This window comes from Ambystoma mexicanum, chromosome 6q (assembly GCF_040938575.1).
Source record: "Ambystoma mexicanum isolate Mex_15411 chromosome 6q, UKY_AmexF1_1, whole genome shotgun sequence".
Classification (NCBI taxonomy): Eukaryota; Metazoa; Chordata; class Amphibia; order Caudata; family Ambystomatidae; genus Ambystoma; species Ambystoma mexicanum.
Genome location: NC_090937.1, coordinates 1,425,689,185 through 1,425,713,627, shown reverse-complemented (window position 1 = coordinate 1,425,713,627; position 24,443 = coordinate 1,425,689,185). Strand labels below are relative to the sequence as shown.

General features: G+C 47.8%; 1 protein-coding gene across 4 annotated transcripts in view; it reads left to right on the top strand.

Moving 5' to 3' along the window:
* The window catches only part of NSD2 (nuclear receptor binding SET domain protein 2), a 1,742,450-nt gene that overhangs the window by 1,374,366 nt on the left and 343,641 nt on the right, over window positions 1-24,443 (top strand). For all 4 annotated transcript variants that reach the window (XM_069632133.1, XM_069632132.1, XM_069632134.1 and 1 more), the window contains exon 19: window positions 4,208-4,324. In XM_069632133.1, coding sequence (XP_069488234.1) covers window positions 4,208-4,324 — 117 coding nt within the window. The remainder of the gene's footprint in view (window positions 1-4,207; window positions 4,325-24,443) is intronic.

Sequence of the window (24,443 nt, the reverse complement as noted above, 5' to 3'; positions counted from 1 at the left end):
TCATGAGTACTTTCTGTGCTTTTGATGGATTTGCATACGAAAGTAAGCATCCTGAAGGTCCAATGACACAATCCAATCCTGAAGCTGGTGGGCCTGAAGGATCTGAGAAAGTGTGACCATCTTGAAGTCCAAGATGGGTCTCAGTCCTCCATCCTTCTTGGGCATTAGGAAATAAGGAGATTACCACTCTTTGTTCCTCTCCGTTACTGGTTCTATAGCACCTTTCTCTAGCAGGCTTAACATTTCCTGCCCAAGGAACGGATCTGAACTTCAAACAAGTGGCTCCCCTGTGGATGGTGTGGAGACCTTCTTAAAAAGGGGAGGCGGTAACCCTGTGCTACTTTTTCCGACGCCCACGCATCTGAATTCATACCTCGCCATTCTTGCACATGCTGTAAGAGTCTGCCTCCCACCAGGGTCTTGTGGGTTAAGATCTCTCAGTGGTTTTGAGGCGGCTGAAGCAGCGGCTGATGGTAAAGTAGCCATTGCTTGGGGGGGACTTTGCACCCCTCCCTCTTCAGGCACGTGGGAATCTTCTTTGGCACCTTTGATTAGCCAGTCCTCTTGCTCTTCCAACTGAAGAGTAGAAACGAAAGGACATACCCTCCAAGATGGTCCACTGGGGTGAGATGGTTGTGGCTGTCTGATAGCGGCACCAAGAGATTTGGCTGCTGTCTTTGAGGTCCGCAGCTTCTCCAGGCTTTCGTCAGTCTTGCTGATAAACAGCTGAGTGCTCTCAAAGGGCATGTTGAGGAGCCTGGTCTGCACGTCCAGTGCAAAATCTGACTCCCTCAACCACGCAAACCTGCGTATTACTGTGCTTGCTACCATTGCTCTGCTGATGCTGTCAGCCGACTCCAGTACTGACTGAAGAGACTCGCACATAGCCTCCTTCCTGTCTCTTAAAATATTCAGGAAGCCGTCTCATTCTTCCCCTTCGGGAATATGGTCCGCCTCTATAGCTATCCAGTTTCATAGGGTGAAAGTAAATTTTACTAATTGGCATTTGCAGATTTAAGAGACATGCTACTGGCAGAAAATAACTTCTTTGCCCCAGCATCATAATGCTTATCCCGGTCTGGTGGGATGGTTCGGTATGCAGCCGGTTTGGAAGTAGTCGTCGCTGCCTAAACTGAGGTTTTCTGGTGTAGGGTGCTTCGACAAATAGTCGGGGGTCATACTTTTTGGTGCTAATCTTATTCACTGCCGTTCTTGATTCCGGAACCTCCCAATTTGCCCAACCCATTTTTGAAGGGTGACATGAATTGGAAGTACGGGATCCTTCTGTGGACCTTTATCGAGGATGTCTGTCGGATCGTCTTGCTCGAATGGGGGAGCAAGTCTGCCACATCCCAGAAAATAGATCTCAGGTCATAAGTGGTCTGTAAGAGTAATCTGCCGGGGTCTGGCTTGCCAAACTCAAGTTGAAGTTCAGGTGATTTCAATACCACTAGCTGATTGAAGATTCTCATATAGGTCTTTTTACCTTGACTTCTTTGAAATTGGGGCTTCTGGGACGCTAGGTGTGCCAAACTCCAAACCAAAGGAAGGAGTGTCCTAGTCTGATGCCTTGTGTTGCTCATAAATGGAGGATAAAGATTCGAAAAAATCCTTCCTTGGCAAATGCTTGTAGGAATTTTCAACTTCTTTGGAAATTATTGGAGGTTTAGTGGGCAAAGAGGTTGATGGCTTCGACACGAGTGGCGTTGGAGGCTTAGACGTTGATGGCTTAGAAGCTAATTGCATCAATGTTTTCAGCGATTTTTGCATCGATCTTGGGGTCGGCTGTGATATTCTTCTCTCCGGAGAGGCATCAGATGAAGTAGAAGGCTATCCATAGCACCTTTTTTCATCTTTTTTAGATGAAGACTAGGAATGGTGCGACCCGCTCTTGGACCGTCAACTTTTTCGATCCTTTCCTTTGTGGAGGATCACCATCTCGACTCGTCGGACAAGCATTTCTTTGACAGTCATCGAGGGGGGTTGAGCAGGGGGCCTGCCCACCACTAATTTCCCTTTAAGCTCTTTCAGAGCAATACCAATCATGGACTGACACGATTCCCAGTCCACCTTTCTATGCTCCACTCCATGGCACCACAGACGCACACAATGAGGATTAGTGAGGGACATCTTGGACCCACAGTCATGAAATCTTTTTATCCTGGTCTTCGGGGTTGATGGTGTTTGAAGACGAGGCCATCGTACTCAAGTATCGCAGTTTTTTCTGGAAAAAAAGGTAGCGCACCGTAGTTCTCGAAGCATTGGCTATCGCGGAACTGAAGCCAACGTGCGCTGCGCATGCTATATATAGCGACAATGACGTCGACTCCGAGATGGAAGCCCTCGAAGGGACATTGAGTCGACGCACAGCGCCCTCTTCCTGAATTTTCACTGAAGCAGCTAGTGCTGAAAGGGAAAATATCTAAAGTTGAGAAATATGTGGGAGGATACAATTCATTTGAAGAGCAAGTTACTCTCGGTAATGTTCTGTCTGATGAATATTACTTCCCTCAGTGTCAAAGTGCTAGGTGGAACAGGGTAGAATGGAGCTCATGGGGCTCAACGCCTCTATATACGGGCCCAGACAACACTGGCGCATAGAGGGCGGATCTGCACTGTCTGCTGGCGTCAGAGCAGTTTGCTGAGGACACCTGTGCTACTGATAGGATATCATAGATGAGGAATCCATGGTAGGCGCATCTACCAGAGAGAACATTGCTGAGTCGTAAGTAAGTTGTTCTTTAATACTTTCAACACTGTTAGAAAGTCCAATCCCCCACTTTCCAAGGCTTCTCTTAATTCTGCTAATGGTGTACCATGCTCTGCAAACTTAATTTATAGATGCAATTCTTAATTTGAGTCACATATGTACCATAGATAAACACTGAAATAGGTTCAAGATACCAACCCGGTAACAAGTCTCACTCACTCACACACGCGCACACATGCGCGCGCACACACGCACGCCTTTTTCCAGTTTGCTGCTTTATCTGAAGGCATTAGGTTCCATGTTTGGACTTGTGATTGATTGCCATACTCCGGATTAGCTTGATGGTTGGAGGTACTTGGTGTGTAGCTCATGGTGAAACTTGCAGAGGAAACTTTTGTTGGTGGGCTAGTTTATCCTTAGTGGATAGGAGCCAAGGTTGTGAAGATTCCTGCATATTCTTATGCATGCGTTTGGATGGCAACCTCTAGCCCCGAAGCCTTTCCCTTAACACCTGTTTTTATAATAGAAATATATGCTCCTAAATGTTTGCTATTCCTTCGTTTGGTGGGGCTTTGCCGATGATCTGGTGGCCTTTGACTTGGTTTTTTGTGTTTGTTTTGCACTTTGCTGAAAAAGGAGGAGTTAGGGTGTCATATTTGTGGCTATAGATGTATATTTTTTTTCCCTCTTTAAAAAGTAGAAGGGTTCAAGTTTTAGTAAGGAGGCTCCATTTTTTTGTAATGTCTATAGTTGCTCCATGTTTAAAAGGGCCATAGAATGTCTTCTGGTATTGATTATGCTAGAACTCAACCAGATGTGACTTTAGTGCTTTCTTCAATGTTGAGTCTACCTTTTATGACAATGCATAGCTGTCATTCTGCATTCTTTATGTGAAATGTTAATTCTCATGGTTGTTTTAGACTCCTTTACACCAATATATTCACCACCCTGGGTCCTATGTTCGTTCCGCTCTATGTAAGGTTCCTCAGAATACATGGACTTGATTCTCAAATAATATTAAGATGTTGTACAGGTATACAAGCTGGCAACTGTTTAGATGGTGTTTTAACAATTGTTTTAGCTTGTGATTTTCAAGGCAGCTACTCAACTTGACTCTAATGTCCCAACAGAGGTCCTGCTTTTAAAATCAGTAGATGAACAGATCTTCCAAGTAGAACATTCTTTCTATGTGGAGTAGTTACAGTCCCAACTTTAACATTTCTTGGACAGATTTAAAAAATGAGATATTATTCAGGTGAAATGATATCCATTGAAGAAATATTGAAAAACTTTGGTAACTGAAGTTAGAGTGGATAATTTGTTTCACCGGCACGTTTTAGATCGCACAGTCCTGTGTAGCAATGGGAACAGCAGCGCCATTGTTGCTTCTAATCCGCGTCTATTAGATCCAGAGTTATTGAATATAAGTAACTAATAAATAGCTGTGAATTATCTAGTTTCATGCAACTCTTATGATGTACTGACTTTTCCTTTCAGGGAGAGTTTGTCAATGAATATGTTGGTGAACTTATAGATGAAGAGGAGTGTATGGCAAGAATCAAGCGTGCACAAGATAATGACATAAGCCACTTTTATATGCTCACAGTTGACAAGGTATGTTACAGTTGCTACTTTAATTCATTAACATTAAATCATCCAGGTAGTGGCTCATGTTATCCATGAGATTTAAATCTGATTATTTTCCTAGGAACAGAAACTATTCCCTCATCTACATTTTCTTTATAGGTTTAATTTTTTTATGGACGTAAGGTGCAGGTATATTTTATGGTGTCCATTCACCATAAACATTCTTTGGATCGTTCTTTTGATGATGATTTCTGTTACTTGTTGTGTCAAATGTTCATTGTTTTCCTATACTTTAAAGTGTAAATCTATGTTTAGTCTCCACTGTGCCACACTCGAGGAATGCCATAACGTGTCTGGGACCAGACCATTTGTCTGTTAGACCTAAAAGCAAAGCTAAGCGAAGCCCTGAGTTTGTTCATGCAACAGCCTCTCTCCCCACCACCCATTGACCCACATTCACAGGCTTCTCTTCTCTTGAGGTTCGAATCTGCAGTACACTTCTTTGCTCTTCAGTAGTCTTAGTATGTCACCCTTATTTGAGTGCAGGCCTTGCTTCAGCACTCCACGAGTATGTGGTACATGTTCATCAAAAGGCCACTGCATCATTTTCCCTAAAAAATCATCCAACACTATAATTGAAGAACACGTTGCATTGCTAGCTTCTAATTGTGGTATTGGAGACCGCATCCTGCAACATGGTTTCTAATTATTGCCTACAACCTTAATGGTGTACTCCTGGAAAACCTAACTAAGTACATTAGAGGCCTGTTTGTGCGTGGGAGGGATCACCAAATGTTAAGTTCTGAAACACCTTGCATGACCTTTTAATTTTCGAGATGTCTGTGTGACAGAATACCATCTAGTGAGTAGGGATAACCTGAGCTTTTTAAATACATTTTTTAATAATTGAATTAAGCAATAATTCTGTTTCTGAAAGTGAGATCTGCTATATCGAATAAAACTTTCATAATGCCCAATGCCAAAAAACAATGTACACTTGTTCCTTGCTGGAACTGTCTCCTGACATCCCCAGCTACTGCCCTACCGTAGGAGCAGGGCAGGTTCAAAGATCACATGTCTCCCTGCACACATCTGCCATATCTCAATTCCAGCAGGGAGAGGTGGCTTTTTAACAATCTGCACCTCTGGTTCAAATAAGAATTATGTATCCCAGCCCTCCTGGTGGCAATTATTTATATATAAATAATAAGCCATGCCTTGTTTTGACTTAGCAGCTAATGGGTTTACACATTTATAAAGCCATAAGGTTTCAATGTCTGATAACAAAGTTTGGTGAGCCGTGACTGATTCATGAAATGGTATATGTTAGTTGTCTGGCCTGGGTATACCCACAACCACCATGTGGGACCCAGCCCAGGAATCCTGTGTTGATAACCCGCCAACCCGCGGGAAAATATACTCCTTCCTCCAGTGAACAAGAACCCTACCCCGGAGGTCCCCTGGGAGCCTGTGTCTTTGAAGAACTGGTTGCAATGACAATGGCCCTCTTAAACTAGGTTGCTGATTACTGGAGTCCTTTTAAAGGAGAAAGGGGGCAGAGTAATAGTAGCACAGAGAGGTTCAGACCACAGAGGGTTGGCATCATCTAGGGCTCTCCAATCTTCCTGTCCCCCCTCTCCCCACCTACTGAAGATAAGGCCCAACTGGGTGTGACATCAGCAGGCAAAGACCTTTTGTTGCAGCAGCCAAAATTGGAAACCATACAGGTTTGCTGTGGACCAATCCACTGTAGTCGTTGGCGTATGTAATGGGGGCAGGGATTCATTTTAGGCACTTTTGAAGAATTTGCTGGAACCTAATTTGGCATACAGTCAACTCCAAATTCCTCTTCCAGATTCTCTGTAACCATGCCAAGGTGGACATGGGTTACTGCAACTGAGACACTGGTACCCAGAACCCTGCACACTTCGGTGAACAGAACCCTGCAAGTGCTCTCTACAAATCTTCCTGCTTGAGAAGAGCAGATGAATAGGCTCACCTCACCCTGAGACTCTGCAGTGGGTCTCCCAACAACCACAGAAGAAAATGAGGTGGCCCCTGGCGCTCGCTGCATCTTCAAGCTGCCTTAATGCTGGTTTGGCCATCAACTATGCCGTCAAAACTGCTTCAAGGGAGCCACTGCAGTCCTCTTTGACCTAGATGCTCAATGCCGAAATTCTGATGTCTTCTCTTCTTAGTCCCACTAAGTATTCTTTGGGCCCCAACTCTGCTCCACCTCCCTGTTTACCAGCTTCCTCAAGCTCCAAGCTGTCGTCGCTAGAGTACCACAAGTCTGTGTTGAGCCCGTCAAGCACTCTCACTGACGAAGCCCAGTCCTGAGTCTTCAGCACTGCTGTCCTGAAATTAACTTTAATTACTATTGTTTCGATCCCCAAGGGTCATCGCTGCTGAACAGCACTGCATCGTTGGAACCAGTCGCTACTGCTCACCAATTTGACCCTGGTCCGAAAAGCCCAATAACTCCCAGTTTGACCCCCAAAAAAGCCAGGCATGGCACTGTTGAGTCCCAAAGTCTCAGCTGAGGGTGTTTGAAATGGCCCTGTCCCCCAGGTCTGCCTTGAAGGTCTCTAGTGACTTTTAAGCCCCCTTTACCTTTTTAAGCACCTCTTAATTGAACTTGATTGCTTGCTGCTGAAATTGCCTGTCTGCCTTGTTGTCAAACCCAGAGTGCCCCTTTATTCCAATATCTCCATCTGTGTTTTTTTTTTTTTTATCACATGGGTTATTAATGTTTTCATTAGTTGTGTATTTTTATGCTACCTTGATTGGGCATTTATTTTTGTTTTGGTTTGCTCAACAAGAGTCTACATGCGAAATGTATTATGTTATGTTACTTGCCATTTATATAGCGCTCTATATATCATTGGTATGACCACAAAGCGCTGGTAGGTTGAACGCCCTTGGGAACCGTAGTTCTGGTCAGTAGAGAGCGAGATGGTATCGTAGGGTACGTGGGTGCACCATATATGTGTGCAGCTGATGTATTTGCCGGGTGGTAGCTGCATCCTAGAGTTAGGTGTGGTGCTGTAGATATCAGTTGGATGTGTGCGATCTGGTGGGTGGACACCCAGACTGGGCTCTGGCTGCATTAGGCCTGAAGGACGCATAAGTGAGCGACTAGGCCGGAATGTGCTCGGCTAGCTGCGTTTTATTAGAGCGATGAGGTGTTCATGGGGTAGTGCTCGTATGTGAACAGCTAAGCCGAAATAATCGGGGCTATAGCTGTGTTCTAGTTGAATGATCGTGTATAGAAGAGAGTAAGCGTAGTGATGTGATATGATGGTTATCTCTGAAGTGCCCGAGACCAGACACGTAAACAGGATGGCAGGGAACATAGCGACATACGGACACATAGACACAGGGGGCTTGTTTTATAGCAAGCGGAGGGGGCATACGGATATATAGTAAAAGCATGGGGAAACAGAAAGCAGGGTACACAGTGACACACGAGTGGGGCATGCTAACATTTAGATTTGCATTCCTATCCAGATGCGATTCAGGCCAATGTTTACAACTCCACCCAAGTGTGGGACATGCTAACTTCTGCATTTCTATCTAGATGTGGCTCAGGCTAATGTTTGCGACTTCATCTCAAAGTGTGGGACATGCTGACAGTTCGATTCCATCTAGATGCAACTTAGAGAGGAAAGCGTGAACATTAGCTTAAGTGCTGCACATGCTACCATTCACAATTGCGTTTAAGTGAGGTACGTGCTACCATTCTCAATTCTATCTTGATGTGACGCAGGCTAGAGTTAAGAATACCATCCAAGTGTGGCGCATGCTAACATTGTTACACCTATCTAAATGTGAGGCTGGCTAATCTTCACTGTTCTTTCTAGGTGTGGCACTAGTTAACATTGGCAAGTAAGTTAGTGTGTTATGCAGTACAACATTTCTCCAGCATTGGATCTTTTATGGATTCACATGCTTAGAATATTCCCCGTCAGGCTGGGAATCCTCAGTAAATTATATAGACACTTTTGTGTCCTATCTACTTCGTTTTGGGCCGCGTACGCCTCCGCCACTAGGACGTAGAGGTATAAGTCGCCCGCCGCCACGGCTCCCTCAGATTTCAACCGTCTTCCAAAGTAGTGGGATTACCTCGAGTATCTGCTATTTTTGCTAGGTTGTGAGTTCTTTTTCTTCGACTTCCTTCGAAAATGTATGGAAAGGCGTTGTTTCGTCCGTGTGCTACATGCAGTCTTAAAGTGTATGAAGGTGATGGGCATATGGACTGTATTTACTGTCTTCACCCTCATCATTCAGCCGACACATGTGAGATCTGTCAAGGCTTCTCCCAGAAGACCCTGAAGGACCGAAACAGACGCCTGGTGACTTGGCTCAATGACGGGGCGGGTTCGTACCCTGCATTGCAGGTAGGCTCTACTGCCTCGAGATCTAAATCTCTGGTGTCCCCTCGTCGCTGTGCGTCGGCAGAGCCCCCGACGAAGAAACCACGTTCATCGGAAAAACACCCCTCTGATAAACATCCTGCGAGGGACTCTTCGTCAAAGAAAACATCCTCTTCTTCCTCCTCCTCAAAAAAGGAGAAGAAATTGAAATCTTCCTCGGGAGACCGCCATAGCTCTACCTCGAGTCGAGTGTCGTCGACCCACAAGCCAAGTTCAGAACCGGCGAGTGCGCCACAAGGCTCTGCGCCAAAAACTTTGTCGACGACGGTCAGATCGTCAAAGTCTTCTTTGCCATCTGTGCCTGCTCTTCCCGCGATCACATCGGCGGGTCAAACAGCGGTTATGGAGAAGATGTCGTCGACGGTGGCACCTTCAGTGTTTTTGCTGCTGGAAGTTTTCGACCCGATCTTGCCTGAGGCCTTGTTGCAGCCAGAAGCGGCCCATTCCATCTCGTCGGCGGAGGATGACCGTGGTCCGATCGTACAGCCGACTGATCTGGGGTTACGTGCAATCAGTTTGGGGGAACTCCCGAGTGGGAGTGCCATCCCAACCGCCTCTTCCTTGCTGAATCCCCAGTCTCTGTTGTCCCTGGAGGTGTTGAACACGTTACAGAAGCTGTTACAGCGTCTGGACATGCAGTTGCCTCACACTGGTGTCCCGACGGTACCGCAGGCTACGCCGGTCGTCGCCGAACCAGGCCCGGCTCCGCGCTCGACGACCAGAATACCTACAACTTGCCCGGTGGAGGAGGATTGTTCTCGCCCACACTCGGAGGAGGGAGAATTGCCGGAGTCAGAATGTGAAGGGTCCTTTTCAGACGTCTCATTATCCCCCTCAAGGGACCCCACATGGGAGTCGGATGCAGAGATGGAAACTCCAAAGAGCCCGGCGCAACCATCACCGCCGGATGACATCGGGGCCTTCCATGCAATGATGAGAAAAGCGTGTGCGGAATTTGGCCTGGCGCCGGAAGAAGTGAAGAAAGATTGCTTTCTCTTCGATCAAATGGGCAAGAGAAGAAAATTGATGTTTGCTATCCCCATTTTGGACCATGTCTGGCAAGAGGAGTTGAGGACCATGCGTCATCCTTTCTCAGAACCGGCAATAAGGACGGTTAGAAAAGAAATTCAAGGCTCCGGAGTCAACCCCCAAATGCTTGACGTCTCAACCTTCGCCGGATTCGGTGGTGTCCACTGCTGCAGCCAGAAAAGCGAGGTCGATACACAAATGCACGACCCCGCCGGACAACGATGCCAGGAGACAAGATGCGTTTGGAAAGAAGGTATTGTCAGTCGGTGCGACTACAGTGAAAGCAGCCAACTCCCTGGCCATTATGGCACGGTAAAATAGAGAGATGTGGCATATTTTGGCTCCTATCTTAGACCATCTGCCAGAGGAACACAGGAAGTCCGCTATGCTACTAGTACGTGAAGGGGAAGAGGCTTCCAATGACTCCATAAATATCGCTGTCGACCTGGCGGAGGCCGGTTTTAAAGAAATTAATAATGGCGTAGTGTTAAGGAGGCAAGCCTGGCTTAAGTGCACGACTTTTAGACCAGAGGTGCAATACAAGGTGCTGGACATGCCGTGCGAAGGGGAACAACTGTTTGGCGAGAAAGTTGATGAAGCCTTGAAGGGCATGAAAGAAGACTCTGACACTGCTCTGTCACTCGGAGCCCTCCAAAGTGGCAGAAATTTTCGTTCCTTTCGTCCTTTCAGAGGTGCTTCCGGAAACTCCCGGTTTGGATCACCTAGAGACCGAGGTTTCAGTCGGCCCTCCTACTCTTCCCAAGGCTACAGAGGAGCAGCCCAAGCTACTCGTAGAGGCAGAGATTACCAGTCCTCAAGAAGGAGAGGCTCCTACTCATCGTCGGCGAAGGATCGACAGGCAAAAACCCAGCAATGACATGTTTCGAGACATCCTGGGGGGCTGTGTGTCTCGTCGCGTCGACGAGTGGGAACGCATAACAACGGACCGATGGGTTTTGGACACGATACGTCTGGGTCACTCCCTACAGTTAAAGGACAAGCCACCACACATTCCGCCAGTGCTCTCGCCGCAATCCCATCTGCAGATACTGGTGCAGGAAGTGATGCTTATGCTGCAGAAAGGGGCTATAGAACTGGTCCTGGTGGCCAAAAGAGGAAAGGGAGTGTACTCCCGTTAGTTCGTGGTCAAGAAACCCAATGGAAATTGGCGTCCCATTCTAGATCTACGGGCTCTCAACAAGCTGCTAAAGAATCTAAAGTTCCAAATGCTTACTCTGCAAGAGGTTATCCGATCGATACAACCGGGAGATCTTTTGTTGTCGCTAGACCTTTAAGCCGCGTACTTTCATATCCCGATGCGTCGACGACCCAAAAGATTTCTGCGGTTTGTCGTCGGGCGAACCCACTATCAGTTCAAGGTCCTCCCATTCGGACTAAAATAGTCTCCCAGGACCTTCACAAAATGTTTGGCACCAGTGGCAGCCTGGTTACAGAAGGAAGGTCATCATGTGTACACATATCTGGACGATTGGTTAGTAAGGGGATTATCTCCGGAAAGGGCACGGGAAAGTCTGAATGCCACCATGTCCCTTCTACAGCGCTTGGGCTTGGCAATAAACTTCTCAAAGTCCTCCTTATCGCCATCAAGGACCTTGGTCTTTCTGGGGGCGGAGTTCCAGACGCAGTCAGGATTGGTAAAACCATCCGTCGAAAGAGTTCTAAAACTACGACTCAAGGCATCGGAATGGAACGTCAACACCAGAGTGTCAGTGAGACCTACTGGGGACCATGGCGTCCTGTATGCCCTTGATCAACAATTGTCGTCTCTTCATGAGGCCCATTCAGGAATTCTTGACTGATCGATGGGCACATAGTCAAGGTCATTGGTCGGACAAATTGACCATCAACCGCGAGCTCGTGCAGGCACTTCAGTGGTGGAGAATCTCCATAAATCTAACAAGAGGGGTGAACCTGGGTTCCAGTTGACTGTGGTGACAGATGCTTCTCTGACTGGAAGGGGAGCTCATCTGGATTCCCTTCAGGTTCAAGGTCGGTGGTCATCGGAGGAGTCCAGCCTTCACATCAACGTGCTGGAGATAAGGGCAGTGCGTTGGGCCCTGAAGTCCTTTCTGCCACGCATAAAAGGATCCGTTGTACGGATAATGACAGACAACACGACAACAATGTTTTTACCTGAGAAAACAGGGGGGTACTCGCTCGAGGACTCTGTCGACCGAAGCCCAGGAGATCTGGCATTGGGCCCTCCTCCACAGGATATATCTATTGGCGTTCCACTTACCAGGAGTCAAAAATGTGCAAGCAGACTCTCTCAGTAGAGAGATGAATCGACTACACGAATGGGAATTGAACGACCAACAACTACACCGTGTCTTCGAAAAGTGGGGTCGTCCGGCTCTAGATCTCTTTGCAACGAGAGAGAACAGGAAGTGCTTACAATACGCGAGCAGGTGGCCACAACAAGACTCACTGGGGGAAGTGTTCTCCTTCCCGTGGACGGACACGTTTTTGGATGCTTTCCCCCCGTTTCCACTCATACGTCGGTCGCTGCAATGGATTCACAGATATCCATGTCGGGTGATCCTGGTGGCCCCGTACTGGGCGAGACAAGTGCTAGGCAGAAACCTGTGCAGTTCCCTTGGGGACCACTGCAAAAGATTTAAGACTACAGGTATAGCAGTAAACCCACTTGGTAGCAGTCTGCACCACCCAGATTTACCTGGTAGCTGTGGCTGAGCAGTCAGACTTCCCTCAAGAAGAGTTAGGCAGTATGTAAAGTATACACAATAGGTACTCAAATACAATAGCACAAGCAAACACTGACCAGAGCTTGGTTTCAAAAGTATATAGTTTTTTTATTTATTAAACACACAAGTTGAAATCACTCTAGCAAGATATAGTAAAAACACTTCAAACACAGTTATAATGAAAGCAGTTTCAACCCTTACTCCTATCTAGACAACTCTAGGTTAACACCACATAATTAAAACAGAGGTGAGCGCTTAACGTTAGATGACACTCTAGTAGGTTCAAGAAAGGGATAAAAAGAAACAGAAATGGGTTAAACACACCACTCTAAGGTCCAGAACACTTGCAATAGGCTCAAAGAAGCACAAAGTCACAGGTGAGCAAAAGTCACTAGGCAGGGCCCACTCTTAGAGTAGCCGGAGCGAAAATGTGCCCAAGATCACACTGTTATTAGGGATTCAAAGTCTTGCAAAGAGTTAGAAAGAGTTTAGGGTGGCTTAGAAAGTTTAGCCAGGGTGTTCCAGGCACTCCCAGGTTCGAAAGCCGGGGGCTAAATCTACCCCGTACAGTCGGTGGCAAGGGAAGCCAGGCGGAACACGGTACCTTAAGCGGAAAGGATCCTCCAGCGGTGGCAGTTGTTCCAGGCAGTGGCAGCAAGGCTCGACGTCGGTCAGGGGAGAAGAAGTTCTCGCTGAAGAGCAGAAGAAGAGGGTCGTTGCACTGCCCGGGAAGAAACCAGCCGCGGAGTCCTCCGGTTAAAGGGTTGTACCGACTTTCGTGGTTGGGGTAAAAGTGGTGGGGTTCCGGTTGCCGGGGTACTTGGCACTGGCAAGGCGGCCACGAGATACCTCCAGAAGCGGAAAGAAGGTGAAAACTGGTTGTCCCCACCAGTCAAGGGAAGGAGCCACTCCGTTAAGAGTTCTCCTCGGTCGTCGGGAAAAGTGGTGAGACGGTTCAGCAGGGCTCCACCGGGTGGTGTCGTCGAAGCAGGTCGGCTCAGCTCTTCCCTCGTCGGATTCTTGGTCCTGTGGCGACTTCTCAAGTTCCAGTCCCCAAAGCCCTGCTTTTATGCAGCAAACCCCCATTCACCCAGCCTAGCTGTCACTCAAACATGCTAAGTGGTGAGCCGGCCGGCTCACCACTTGGGCCAATCAGGACGGAGTGCGACTTGAGTTACCAAGGTAACTCAGTCCAGGGTGCCTAAATCCCCCTCCACCCCTCCTAAGTACCCCAGACAGAGTGGCACCACTTTGGAGGGCTTCTGTGGAGAAGCCCGCCAAAAGTGGAACAAAGGGCTCCACTTTGGGTCAGAGTTACAGAGGCGAACGCCAACGCCATTTTAGAATCAAGTTTTGGCAAAAAGTCCCAACCGGAGTTATAATAATAAATATATAAACCGGCGGTATGTTTAAGGCTACCGTAAATAAATAATTAAATGTGTTAGCCTAAAACAATGGGAAATCCCATAGGGAAATATTCGCGGTCGAATATAAAAAGTAGTTTCCACTGCCACCAGCCAAAACTCGATCAGGGGGGACGGAGACGTGCCCCCTCGACTAACAGACCCTGGGGCAATCGAATTGCCCCAGCCAGTACGTCCACAATATGATGGTTTGTACTGGTTCTGTTCAGGATTCAAGACTAGCAAAGTCTTTGGTGACTTTACATGCCCTGGGAGACAGTAGTCAGTCCCAGGGTATGGAGTCTATGTTGGGGAGTCCCTAGGACACCCCTGGGTTACGGCACAGAGGGTGCTGTGTAACCCACATCACAAAAATACATGAAGCCCTATGGAGTAAAAGACCCCATAGCCCATTCAACACAAGGTTTAACCAAGAAAACACACTTCAACATGTCCAAGAGTGAGGGTAAAAGAGTCTCACTCTTGGCAGGAGAAAAAAAGAAACCCCAGAAATCCAGCAAAGCTGCTGGGGGACTCACTAGGTAGGGAAATTCAGCCTAAACAGAGAATTCTCCCTAACAACAAGTGTGGTTCTCCGATCTACTCCCATCTTTCAGCAGCGGAGCCCATGAGGTTCCAGAGGATCCCGAACCTTCTGTCTCAGGACAAAGGGGCGGTTTGGCACCACGACCCGGACAGCCTCAGTCTGACAGCCTGGCTTCTGATTTCTCTGAGTTTGGTACGTTAGCAATTCCACTGGACTGTCGTCGCATTTTGCAAGCTGCAAGGGCGCCGTCCAAGAACGCTTCGTATACGTACAAATGGAAGAGATTCTGTATTTTGTGCGGGTATCAGCCAGGTTTACGTCCCCACTTCACATCACACTGGAGCAGCTTCTACCATACTTACTACTCCTGGCTCAAAAAGGTTTGTCTTTTTCATCAATAAAATTGCATCTGGCGGCCATTTCGAGATTTACTCGGAAGAGACATTCAACTCCATTATTTAGTGACAGGTTGATTAAACATTTCATGAAAGGATTGTTCTGAACTTTTCCTCCAAAGAAGAAGTTTACACCGATCTGGAGTCTTAACCTGGTTCTAGCAGCACTAATGAAGGCTCCTTTTGAGCCGATATCGTCGTCATTGAAATTCCTATCATGGAAACTGGCTTTTCTGGTGGCTATTACTTCGGCTAGACGTCTGTCAGAAAATAAGCGTTAGTGATCGATCCACCATATTTGAGGTTTTTCAAGAATAAAGTTGTGTTGGCTACTAATCCTTATTTCATTCCTAAAGTCCCTACCATGTTCCATAAGCACTCTTCTATGGTGCTACCGACGTTTTTTCCAACACCTTTGTCTGCTGCAGAGAGGACTCTCCCTACGTTGGACGTGAGAAGGGCTCTGAAATTTTACCTCCATTGCACTCAAAATCTCAGGGACACGAGACAGCTATTTGTGGCCTATGGCCCTTCGGCTAAAGGTAATGCAATCTCAAAACAAGGACTGTCCTGCTGGGTGTCATCTACCATTTCTTTTTGCCACTCAAAAGCTGAGAAACCGCTGGAAAGACGTCCACGAGCCCATTCGACGAGATCTGGTTCGTCGTCGGTGGCATTGTGGTCCGGGATTCCGCTGGGAGATATGTCAGGCGGCTTCCTGGTCGGTACCACATAAGTTTACCCGGCATTATTGCCTCGAACAACAACATGCTGACGATACACAGATGGGTCGTGCAGTCCTACGACACCCGTTTCAATAAGGTAGGCCCCAGTAAATATAATGTACTTTAAAGTGTTGTTTTTTAGCTGTTCATGTACTCTGATTTGAAGTTTAGCCATGGCGAATATGCATTCATGGTTATAGTGTTATGGTTATAGTGTTATTGGTTTGTCTACACACCTCCATCTATGGAGAATACTGCTGTACAATCTATTCTAAGCATATGAATCCATGAAAGATCCAATGCTGGAGAAGGGAATAGTTTCTTACCTGTAACTCCATTTCTCCAGCATTGGTATCTTTCATGGATTCACATGTGCCCGCCGGCCTCCCCTGGCTTGCAAACTAAATGTCCTCCCATAGTACTTTGGGGGTTGAAATCTGAGGGAGCTGCGGGGGCAGGGCTACTTATACCTCTACGTCCTAGTGGCGCAGGCGGCCCAAAACGACATAGATAGGACACAAAAGTGTCAACATTTTTCCTATGGAAAAGGTCTATATAATTTACCGAGGATTCCCAGCCTGACGACGGGGAATATTCTAAGCATGTGAATCCATGAAAGATACCAATGCTGGAGAAATGGAGTTACAGGTAAGAAACTATTCCCTTAGAGTCCAGCGATGGATAGAATTAGGTTGGTAGTCATAAATCTCTAGGTGAGCATGTTGTGAGTCTATGGCAGTTTACTTTATGGGAAGGTAAGGTAGAGTGGGAGGGGCTTTCTGGAGTAGAGTAGTTGCTCTACACCCCAACCATGCCACACTTAGTTTTGTTGGTGTCTGTTCACTGCTGGCTTCACTGGATTCCCTTGCTGACACCTGCAGACACTTTCTGGATACGACTTTCACCCAAACTTGGCTGGCCTCCCCTGTTGAAAACCATATCGACATTACATGGTGTTAGAGAGAATTCTCTGTTTAGGTTGAATTGCCTAACCTAGTGAGTCCCCCAGCAGCTTTGCTGGATTTTTGGGGTTTATTTTTTTCTCCTGCCAAGAGTGAGACTCTTTTACCCTCACTCTTGGGCATGATTTGAGTGTGTTTCTTTGACTCTAAATGTGTTGAATGGGCTATGGGGTCTTTTACTCCATAGAGCTTCATGTGTTTTTGTGATGTGTGTTACACAGCACCCTCAGTGCAGTAACACAGGGGTGTCCTAGTGACCCCCCCAGTATAGACTCCATACCCTGGGACTGACTACTGTGTCCCAGGGCATGTAAAGTCACCATTGACTTCACTAGTCTTGAATTCTGAACAGAACCAGTACAAACCATCATATTGTGGACGTACTGGCTGGGGCAATTCGATTGCCCCGGGGTCTGTTAGTCGAGGGGGCACGTCTCCGTCCCCCCTGATCGAGTTTTGGCTGGTGGCAGTGGATACTAGTTTTTATATTCAACCGCGAATATTTCTCTATGGGATTTTCCCATTGTTCGAGACTACTATCTTTATTTATTTAATTACGATAGCCTCGAACATACCGCCGGTTTATTTAATTATTATTAATTCTCCGGTTGGTATTTTTTGCCAAAACTCGGTTCTAAAATGGCGTTTGTGTTCTCTTCTGTGACTCCAACCCAAGTCGAGCCCTTTGTTCCACTTTTTGGCGGGCTTCTCCACAGAAGCCGTCCAAAATGGTGCCACTCTGTCTGGGGTACTTAGGAGGGGTGGAGGGGGATTTAGGCACCCTGGACTGAGTTGCCCAGGCAACTCAAGTCGCACTCCGTCCTGATTGGCCCAAGTGCGGCTCACCACTTAGCATGTTTGAGTGACAGCTAGGCTGAGTGAATGGGCGTTTTCTGCAAAAAAGCAGGGCTTTGGAGACTGGAACTTCAGAAGTCGCCACAGGACCTAAGAATCCGACGAGGGAGAAGCTGAGCCGACCTGCCACGACGACACCACCAGTGGAGCCCTGCTGGACCGTCTCACCACTTTTCCCAACGACAGAGGAGATCTCCCGCCGGAGAGTCTTCTTCCTTTGACTGGTGGGGATGACCAGTTTCACAGTCTTTTCGCCTTCCCGACGCATCTCGTGGCCGCCTTGCCTGTGCCAAGCACCCCGGCAACCGGAATACCACGTTTTACCACGACCGCGAAATAAAGGGTAATACCTTTAACCGGAAAACTCAGCGGCTGGTTTCTTCCCTGGCAGTGCAACGACCTTCATCTTTACTCCAAGTCAAGATCTTCTCTTCCCCTGGACGACGACGAGACTTGCACCCGCTGCCAGGAACAACTGCCACCGCTGGAGGATCCTTCCCACTAAGGTACCGTGTCCCGACTGTACGGGGTAGATTTAGCCCCCGGCTTTCGAACCTGGGTTAGCCTGGGACACCCTGGCTAAACTTTTCTGAGCCTCTCTAAACTCTTTTCGAACTCTCTGCAAGACTTTCTAAGCCTAGTGTAACTGTGTGATCTTGAGCGCCTTTGTGCTCTGCTCTCTCTGAGTGGGCCCAGCCTATGGACTTTGGCTCACAAGTGACTTTTGCTCTTCTGTCTTGCTAATAGTGTTCCTAAATCTCTGAGTGCCTATTGTGTATACTTTGCATACTGCCTAACTCTTCTTGAGGGAAGTCTGACTGCTCAGCCACCACTGCCAGGTAAATCTGGGTGGTACAGACTGCTACCAAGTGGGTTTACTGTTAACACCTGTAGTCCTAAATCTTTTGCAGTGTTCCCAAAGGGTACTGCACAGGTTTCTGCCTAACACATGGCAGAAGTTTATGCTGTTATACAGGCAGGGCCTTCCTTCCAGAATTTTCACAAAAAGAAAATCTCTAAAGTGTGGCATCAATCAACTTGACAGCTCTATTTCTGAATTGTATCAGTATCAATGGCCGAGTGTTCTACTTGCATGCACACTCAGCTTGAATTAATAATGAACACACAACTATGTTATGTATTGAAGATGCAGGAATTATGTATAAGGTGCTACTTCAAAAAGGGATGAACCCTACCTCTCCTTTATCAATCATCCTGAAGGGTCCATTTTATGACCGTCACAGGAAACATCTTAACTGAATTCTATTCCTGTGAATAATGGACTTGCTAATGAGAATAATAAACTATTTCTCCTTCTAAGAAGATTAACGAAAAGCATACAAAGAAATTAGGCCCAGGCATTATTCAGTCTTTAAAGACCTTTCTTGAAAGTGTTGTTTCTGGTAGAAGTTACTTTAGCCAGTAGATGTAATACACCTTTGCCCCTTTGTGTTAATTCCCAAAGAATCTTTCATAGAGATACAATTGTGAAGTATACTTGCTGTTCTTCCTTAGCTAAATTGCTGCCGTGTTTCTCCTTACGACCCTCATTCTCTAATGTTTATATAATTGTGCCCATGGGTCCAAAAACACTGGTCACCATTTTCGCGAAGCTTACCTAACCTGTTGGCCTGGCAGTTCTGCAAGTATGCAATGTCTGTAAATGTATTTTCTTTCTAACGCTGTGCGTAACACCTGTTAGATTCTCCCAGGTTTCTGCGAGAATCTGTTTTTCTTTAGACTGGTGTCCTTACTCCTCTTTGTAACCTCTATGACTTTGTGTTGCAATGTGGAGTTTGCTGATTCGTGGATTGAGTGGAAAGAGAGCAGAAGACTTGTTGCATGTAGAATGCTGGTCATCCGGCTCTCCCTATACTTGCGATTCCCCAGTGTCCCTACTCCCTAGTACCAATCGTACTTCTTAACGTGGGAACCCTCCCCGCCTCCTACATAACGCAACGCCTGTGTCACAATGCGTGGGTTCCCCTGCTTGGGTGATAGTTGAAGTATGTTAGAAATGCAGTGAGCAGAGACTTTGGGCGTTCTCTGGGTGCGGGGGAGGAGGGGATTTCCCATATAGCGCCTCCAGTTCCATCATGCAGCAGGTGGCTTCCCCTCGCCCAGAGTCTTGCAGGCCCCCTCCCGACACATGGCAATATCACTATATCTGTATGTAGTTACGTCTATGCAGGCGTTTACATGGTTGGCGATGGTGGCAAGTTATGGTTAGATTGTACTTCCCATAGACTACTGTTAACCCAGAGTGCTTGATGTATTGCTTGAAGATGAGATTGTATGGTAGCAACAAGAGTATAATAAACACCCTGACTGTACTGATGAAGCAATGATAGTCGCACAGAAAACATTGTCTGACTTCTATGTCCTGAGTCTCACTATGAAGACAACTGTAAAAATGGAGTGAACATGGTAACTGGTGACGAATTGCTCTTAACACACTGTCCAGTCGTTTGCCGTGACTGAAACAGTTAGAATTGGAGCAAGATTATTTTGTGTATTGCTTTGGGGGTGTCACATTCTAGTGTGTATGACACTATAGAAGTCAGTACAACATTGCCAAACGATTCATTTCTCTTACAGATTTCACTATGAAATGTCATCCAGACATAGACTGTTCCAGAACATTTTGTCACACTCAGTAGGTAGATCCATGCATCTCCATACCGAGTGTCACAGCTGGTTGAACCTCTCGGTCCAGAAGGGACCTTGTTTCCTATGCAGAACCATACATGCCCTATTACAGCAATTTCCTCTTTATGCAGTAATGATGCTGTGTTCGAGACAGTCAGTAACATGTTGACCACCTTCATATTTTTACCACCCCGCCTACCTCAGTAAAGTTTGGCTTCAAAGACTGTTGGAGACCGGTCGTTCTCAGACCTGTGCTGTATGATGATTGGGTCAGCATCACAACACTGAAGATTGTGTTATTGGGCAATTCAGTGCGCCCCACGTGTCCACTCCAGAGAAGTCTATTCCCCAGACCATGCTGTTTTAGACTTTAGCTTCAGAGGAGAGAGAGAAGAAAAATCACATATGTTTCGAGAGTGGCTCCTCTTTTCATAACCACCCTCCCTCACATCAGAAGTGGCTCTGCTGATTAAGCTTTTGGTTGAATTCAAGTTCTCCTAGAAAACTGTGGTCCAGATCATTGGAAGGTCCAGTGGCCCTTCATGTTGCTTCTTTTCTTTTTTTATTTTGACATTTATGTAACATGAAGAAGATCGAAGCAGCATGATTTTTTTAACAAGTAAACCTCATTTAGACAACTTTTAATTTACACAGTTTTTATAAATGGAATATGCTTCTTTTCTACTGAGGAATGGAATGCTTTTCGAGTAGAAAAGTGTTCAAACAGGTACCTACATCCATGACCTTGTCAGCAATACTGTCTGCTTGCTCCTCATGGGAGACTGCATCAAAAGGCCACCCTCCACTGCACATCCTAGAGATGGGGTTCGGAATCGGGTGCAGCGTGTGCTGATCTGTCTATTCTGTTTTCAGCCTCCATTTGTCCCTTATCTGTGCCATCACTTTTGGTGCAGCCTTTGGGCATCTGGGTGTTTTAGTAGGGTTACTCGGGAACATCAGAGGGAAGGACAATTTGCCAAACTCTGCAACTGGAGTGGCGCCTCTAGACTTACCTGCCCCTACTAGTGATTTAAAGGTCCATGTACTCAAAGGCACCCTGGAATATAAAAGCTTGGTGGTCACCGTTTATCAGTTCAATGAGTGCCCGAGCAATCTTGTTACGGCCACCTAGCACAAACCTGCTAGAGTGCCTTCTAACTAAAGGGTTTCAAAGAAACACTCTGTCTGACTCTTTACTACACCATCTTCCGGCTTCTCCAACCGATTGTCCAGAACGGATTAGATTGCTAATTACTGACAGTGCTCAAGTGCATTCATTTGCTTCCAATCTTAAATGCCCCTTCTGACTTTTCTCAGCATGTACAGATACAACTGTTCAACATTATTAATCTATTGTAGAAGAGCATACGACCTTGAAAGATTGAGACTTCGCCCACTGCAGAATCAGTCTGTTACGTTTAACGACCGTATTCCTACTCCCAGAGGGGCTGTGCTTCGGGCCAAGATCACCGAACACAGCAGGGCAAAATCATTTGTATTTGTTTTTCTAGAGTTAGTGAAAGCCTGAAAGGGTAAACTCTCCACCTCAATGCCTTCGAGCACACACTTTAAATCCTCTTTTTAAGCTCCATCCCTTTACACATCTCATGCATAGTGCAGGATAAGCCCGTTTTCCAAGAAAAGGAAAACTTGTAACATCGGATCATTCGTTTCTGCAAATAGTTTCCCAGGTCTATTTTCCCCCCTTTCCTGCTGTTAAAGAGAATTTTCAATTTCTGTGCTAATTCCCTTTAACTTGAGACCGCCAGCACTTTTGCTGAACTCTGGACTTTTTTTATTTTAATCTCCTGAGCGAGGCGCTTTTTACCACTCACTCGTTCTTTTTCTCTGAGTGGGATTTTTATTCTCAGTTTTTTCATAGTCTGCTAAACTCCATATGTTTAATACAGGCATTTGCTTTTTGCTTTGTTACACCCAGCACCCTCTGTGCAGTGTCTCTGAGGAGTCCCTTGGACTTCTCTTTAATGTTTAATTACATTCTCATATGAGAACTACAGTTACCAAGAGTAGTAAGATAACTTTCATCTTCTCCAGCATGGGGTCTGGCATGGATTCACATGCTCATGAATATTCCCCGTCGTCAGGCTGGGAATCCTCGGTAAAGAAAAAACCAGTATCAGTTTCGTTTCTGATCTGTCTTTCGTAGTAATAACCAATCACTGGTCTCTGCGCCATACTGACCACAACCAATGACTGCCCTCTACCTAAGCACCGCCTCTGGCAGCCATCTTCAGATTTTTACCGCACGTTCATGTGTTGGGATCCTCGTGCTATTGCTCTCGAGCGTTAGTGCTATTTTTCGCGCTTTTTCACAAAAAACTTCAATTCTTTCGGTCAAAAGGGCCTCAAGCTCCACCGATCCTACATCCGATCAACGGGGACCCGTGTCGGATTCGTCTGTGCCCCTCAAGGGTGAAGATTTCGTCGAGCTACACTTCGGAGGACTCCAGAAGCTTCTCAGGCCCGGTCTCGGAGATGGCCCAGGAGAAGGGAAGCTCGACGCCCGGAAAGCTGTTCAGGGTCTGCCCTGGATGCCAGCTGCAGAACGTCTTTAAGGAAGACGAACACTCTTTCTGCCTTTACTGCCTTCATGAGGACAAAACGCACGTGGAGAAGGACTGTGCGTTTTGCGGCAACATGTCGGAACGGACCATGAAGGACCGTCATCAACGTCTCGCCAACTGGCTGGAGGGTAAGAGCCCGTCTGGCGAGAAGAAGAAGAAATCCGAGCGGTCTTCTAAGACCTTTGAGGGCGCCCCGGCGACGGGGGCCCAACATAAGGCCAAGCACTGCGAGTCCGCTGGCACCGGGAGCGCCGAACGGTCGGGCTCTACGGGCGCCAGGCAGGGCGCACCCTCCCCGGCACCATCAACCACGAGCCAACGCTCTGGGTCGGGTAAGAGGAAGGCCGAGCACCCGGCGAAGCTCCTGGAGAGGCCCCGGTCGAGCTCTAAGGCAGAGGAGGAGCGTGGCAGTGCCCCCTCCCTCAAGGATAAGGCGGTGAGCGCACCTAAGGTGGTGAAGGCCTTGATCCATCCGACCAAGCCCTCTATCGAAACGGTCGCGGCGGCCCTGGCTCAGCCTGTGGAGGCTGCGCCAGTGGTGGCGACCTCAGGGCCCAGAATCTCCCTGCCTCCTCGGAGGGAGTCTTCTTTTGTGCCCATCGATAGGACCCCCGTGAAACCCTCCGTGGGGAAGAAGAAGGGGGGGCAGGGCGTCGTCGTAGATTCGGCCTCAACCTCAGAAGAGGAGCTGATCGAGGTCTTAAGCCACGGCCTAGGCGTGGAACAAGGCCAGCCCGTCGGAATGGACCCCGACGCGGGTGACGACGACGACATCGTCGAGGATACCGACGGGGCCCCTGCTCGCCCGTCGGATTCCCCTCTGCCAGCGCCGCGAGACAACTCGGCGGCCATTTTGTTGGCCATACAGTCCTTATGCACCGAGATAAGGACGAGGCTACCGTTACCGACGGAGGAACCTCTCCCGTCAGGGGATCCAGAACCGGGACCTTCTGGTGTTCCCCCTACCAAGAAAAGAAGGATCCATCCTCCACCTCCTTTTCAACCGTCGCGCCCCGTCCAGCCCTCCTCCCCGTCCACCCGAGGGGATGATACGGGGACTGACACGGCAGCGACGGGTACGGACGACGAGGCATACGACGAGGATTTTCCGTCGTCGCCCCCCACCAGGGCTTCTCCGCCCGACGAGATCGGATCTTTCCACTCCATGATCTCCAGGGCTTCCGAGCTTTTCCAACTCTGCCCTGAGGAGAAGAAAAAGGAAGGCTTCCTTTATCAGCGGCGCGAGGCCAAGAGGAAGACGGTCCTCGCAGTGCCCCTGCTGGACGACATTTGGGATGAGGGCCTTTCCCTCCTCAAGAACCCTTCCACTACGCCAGCTAGAAGAGACCGGTACGAGAAAAAGTACCGGGTCCCGGACACGGCCCCCCTATGCCTCCGGGCGCAGCCTACCCCGGACTCCGTCGTCTCCGCGGCAGCCAGGAAGAAAGCGGGGGGGGGTGCGGCCTCCACATCGACTTCCCCGCCGGACGGCGAGGGAAAGAAATTGGATGCTATGGGACGTAGAGTCATCTCGTCGGCAGCGACGACGATTAAAGCGGCCAACGCCTTGGCTATCGTGGCCCGCTACGACAGGGAGCTCTGGTACAAGATAGCTCCCCTGCTGGATTTTCTGCCAGACGACAAGAGGGCGGAGGCCCTTGAGATCCTCCAGGAAGGTGAAGTGGCTTCTGACCACGCCATCACCGTGGCGACGGACATCGCCGACACTGGGTTCCGCCAGCTGGGCAACGGCGTTTGCCTTCGACGTCGTGGATGGCTCAAAGCTACGGACTTTCGGCAGGACGTCCAGACCAGAGTCCTGGACATGCCCTTC